This window comes from Cebus imitator, unplaced genomic scaffold, assembly GCF_001604975.1.
Source record: "Cebus imitator isolate Cc_AM_T3 unplaced genomic scaffold, Cebus_imitator-1.0 Scaffold584, whole genome shotgun sequence".
NCBI classification, from domain to species: domain Eukaryota; kingdom Metazoa; phylum Chordata; class Mammalia; order Primates; family Cebidae; genus Cebus; species Cebus imitator.
In genome coordinates, this window is record NW_016107899.1 from 221,864 (window position 1) to 225,852 (window position 3,989).

Consider the following 3,989-nt stretch of genomic DNA (forward strand, 5'->3'; position numbering starts at 1 on the left):
CTGGAGTGCAATGGCGCGATCTTGGCTCACCGCAACCTCCGCCCCCTGGGTTCAGGCAATTCTCCTGCCTCAGCCTCCTGAGTAGCTGGGATTACAGGCACGCACCACCACGTCCAGCTGATTTTTTGTATTTTTAGTAGAGGCGGGGTTTCACCATGTTGACCAGGATGGTCTCGATCTCTTGACCTCGTGATCCACCTGCCTCGGCCTCCCAAAGTGCTGGGATTACAGGCGTGAGCCACCGCGCCCGGCCAGAAACCAAGAGTTCTTACTTCAGTGCTGTGCTCCTGACAGTACAGCTTTGTCACCCCTGGAGGTGAACTCACCAGGAATCTCCAGCTCATTTCTCAGGAACTCCACTTTAAAGTCGCTCATCCAGGGCGACCATTCTTTCAGATTCCCAGGGGGCTTTGAGTCTTTGTTCATTTTTAAAAGCAGCATGTTGGTAATGTCGTTGAAGTCACTGAGCTTCATTCTCGGTAGCTTAGACCCTCCTTTCCCAAAATGTTTATCAAATTCTTTTCCAAAGGTCTGAAATTAACAAGAGCTTACTATAAAGACTGATATTTAGTCTGGACTTTGGAAAAGGCTTAAGCTTGTAAGTGTACTAACTGGAGTGAGCAATGATATAGGCTTCTTCTCTGCTTTTAAGATGTATAGCTTTGGTGGAGTGTGCTGGCTCACACCTGTAATCCCAGCATTTTGGGAGGCCGAGGCAGGCAGATCACTTGAGCTCAGGAGTTCAAGATCAGCCTGGCTAACATGGTGAAGCCCCATTTCCACTTTACATAAAATTAGCTGGATGTGGTGGCTCATGCCTGTAATCCCAGCTACATGGGAGACTGAGGCAGGAGAATCGCTTGAACCCGGGAGCTGGAAGTTGCAGTGAGCCGAGATCGCGCCACTGCACTCCAGCCTGGGCAACAGAGCGAGACTGTGTCTCAAAACAAAAACAAAAACAAACCATGGTTAGTAGTGACTTTTAGTTATAAATCCTAACAAGGGCTTTAAAAGCTTGAAGTCATTTAACCTCTGTGCGCTCATTGTCTAGTTAGTGGTCTACATCATTATGACATAAGTAACTAGGAGCAAGTTAAAAACAACAAAATAAAGGGAATAGTTCAATAGAAATAAATGGCTCATAATTTTTGATACCAGCTGATAAAAAAAATCTAAGAATGCTACTTTCTTCTGTAAGAGTCTTTCAAGCTATTATTCTGGGTTATAAACCAATAAAAATATTATTTAGATAACGTTTATTTCTCTCTTTTTTTTTTGAGATGGAGTCTCGCTCTGTCACCCAGGCTGGAGTGTGGTGGCGTAATCTTATCTCACTGCAACCTCTGCCTCCCCGGTTCAAGCGATTCTCCTGCCTCAGCCCCCCAAGTAGCTGGGATTACAGTCATGTACCACCGTGCCTGGCTAATTTTTCTATTTTTAGTAGTGATGGGGTTTTACCATGTTGGCCAGACTGGTCTTGAATTCCTGACCTCATGATCCACCTGCCTCAGGCTCCCAAGAAGTGCTGGGATTACAGGCGTGAGCCACTGCACCCGGCCAATAATGTTTATTTCTAAAAACAATTATTATAAGTACTTTATCTTGGAATACATTAATTATCTCTTTGCATTAGCCTGTACTCAGATATTTATTTGAATTACAATTCTGATATCAAATAAAAAATTAATCTCAAGAGCATTAATAGCAATTACTCAACAGTCAAGATTTACCTGATCATCTCTAATTAGAAATGTTTTTACCAAATTTATAACTAATGCCACAGCATAAATCTAGTATAAATGAAATGTGCTCTATTTTAAGACAATCCACTATAGGAAAATTGACATATATAAAACAGATTTCTTCTTTGATCTCTAAGCTGATGGAAAACGTAGAAGCAATCTGCATTTCTTGGACTACGTGGAAAGATTAGCTCTTCTCCAAACATAACCAGCATCATCCTATCTGAAAGGCATAATGCCATTAAGCATACTCTAAAGTGAAATTTGAGGCACTTTGTTTTGGTAGATTTTTATTTGAATAAATCCAAGTTATTTTTGATTCTGTACAAGGTAAAAATTCTGGATAGATTTTCTAATGAACTCCAAACACATCTCCTGCCTGGAAAGAATACAGGAGGCCTTTCGGTACCCTACAGGCCTCGGCAGGACCAGGTGCCACTGGAGGGGGAAGAACTGCACTCCCTATGGAGAGCCTATAGGGCAGTCTCAGGGCTTCCAACAACAAATTGGCCATGAATTCCGAGACTACGTGCAGACTGGTTGAGGCAGCAGTGTGCTGGGACAGGCTAGGCTGGAAGCTGTGTGGAGGCGGTGCAGCTAATGGATATCAGTTCTTTTTGTGGTGAAATGTGCTAAAATTGATGTGGTGATGGTTTCATGACTCTGTGAATGTACTAAAAACTACTGCATTGTATACTTTTAATGGATGACCTATGGGCCAGGGACTTGTATCTTAATAAAGCAATTATTTAAAATGGATAAAGCACTTCTTTTGCACTATACACAGTGGAACTTCAGAACTCTGGCAAAAAGAGTTCCAAGACTTATCTATGCCCTTAAATGTCTTGAGGTTTAATGAATAAAGGTAATTTGATAAAAATTAGAAAGAAAAATCAGTAATGATGCATGCTAAAGAGAGAGATTCTAAAGCAAGGTGTTTTAGGAGAGAGAGGAAGAACACCTGACTCTTCTGAAAATCACTGTTGGGGGAGGCACGGGAAGGGCTCAAAGGAAAAATGATGCTGATGCCAAGCCCTAAGGGCAAGTCTCCAGATGGAGGAGGGAGAGAAGCACCCAAGTGGGCAAAGCTGTGGGAACTGGGCGGACTGCAGTCTACTTGCTCCATCATTCCCATCAAATGATGGTGTGTTTTCCTTCCAACTCCAGCACGTTCTTGAAAGATCTCACAATTACCACATTTGTCCTAGGCATAGCTCTTGGTGAGCAGTTTTGTCACACAACCCCTTGGTATTTGGGGACTAGATCTGTCTTCTCCATGTATTTCCTGAGCACCCAGAGCTGTGCCCCGAACTAAGTGCTTGAAAATATTTATCAGCTTACTTAACAAGTATTTTCTTGATCCAGTATTGAAGCCGTTTGAAAAATTGAAAATATCAAACTACATGTAATTTTCAGATCTAAAAATTTGAGCATAAACAACATGTAATGAAACACCGAGGTTTCATCTACTGACCAATCTGCTACCCGCAGACGTAAAAATATGTTATCAATGTATCATAGAAAGCAAGAAATCTAAAACATTCAACAGATATTTTAAATCCAGAACTGTTAAATCATTAAAATATAAAATTTGACTGTCATAATGATTCTACTATTATAAAGGCAGGCTGTGCCAGTCCATACCTGAATAAACTTCCTTCTAAAGGCCCCTAGGCCTGGAGCCTTTGGGTCACCCAAGGTTGCATACATTCTTTCATACATTTTTTCAATGTTTTTTTTATTTACAGGGGTTTTTGCTAGTTCAGCTCTTACATCATTGCTCCAGTCCTGTGTGTGCAGGAAAAAAAAAAAAAAAAAAGTCAAGGTAGATTGAAATTAAGTTTTACCCAAGTCCTATGTTTTATGTGCCAGAAGCTGTTCTATCATTACCTTAAAGAGCAGTTCAGGATTAGAGAGCTGATCTAAGGCATTAATAAAATCTTGAATCACTCCTCCGTGATCCAACTTACTTTTAATCCTATTAAAAAAAAAATTTACAAAGTTTAAGTACTCAAATATCTTTCAAAAATCAAGACCTATTATACATATATAAAATAATGTATGCTTTACATAATTATGTAACTATAGTTTGTTTATACGTATTTTGTATATATATTAAAAAACCAACTACATAGTAATTTAAAATTCCAGCCACACACACACCAGGGGATGAGGGAATACTTCCAAACTCATTCTACAAGGCCAGTATTATCCTGATACCAAAACCAGACAAAGACACATCTTAAA

General features: G+C 40.2%; 1 protein-coding gene across 3 annotated transcripts in view; it reads right to left on the bottom strand.

The window, feature by feature from the left end:
- The window catches only part of PRKDC (protein kinase, DNA-activated, catalytic subunit), a 186,211-nt gene that overhangs the window by 11,334 nt on the left and 170,888 nt on the right, over window positions 1-3,989 (bottom strand). For all 3 annotated transcript variants that reach the window (XM_017516405.2, XM_017516404.2, XM_037734203.1), the window contains 3 exons: window positions 3,633-3,720; window positions 3,387-3,530; window positions 327-531 (listed from right to left, as the gene is read on the bottom strand). In XM_017516405.2, the coding sequence (XP_017371894.1) occupies window positions 327-531; window positions 3,387-3,530; window positions 3,633-3,720 (437 nt within the window). The remainder of the gene's footprint in view (window positions 1-326; window positions 532-3,386; window positions 3,531-3,632; window positions 3,721-3,989) is intronic.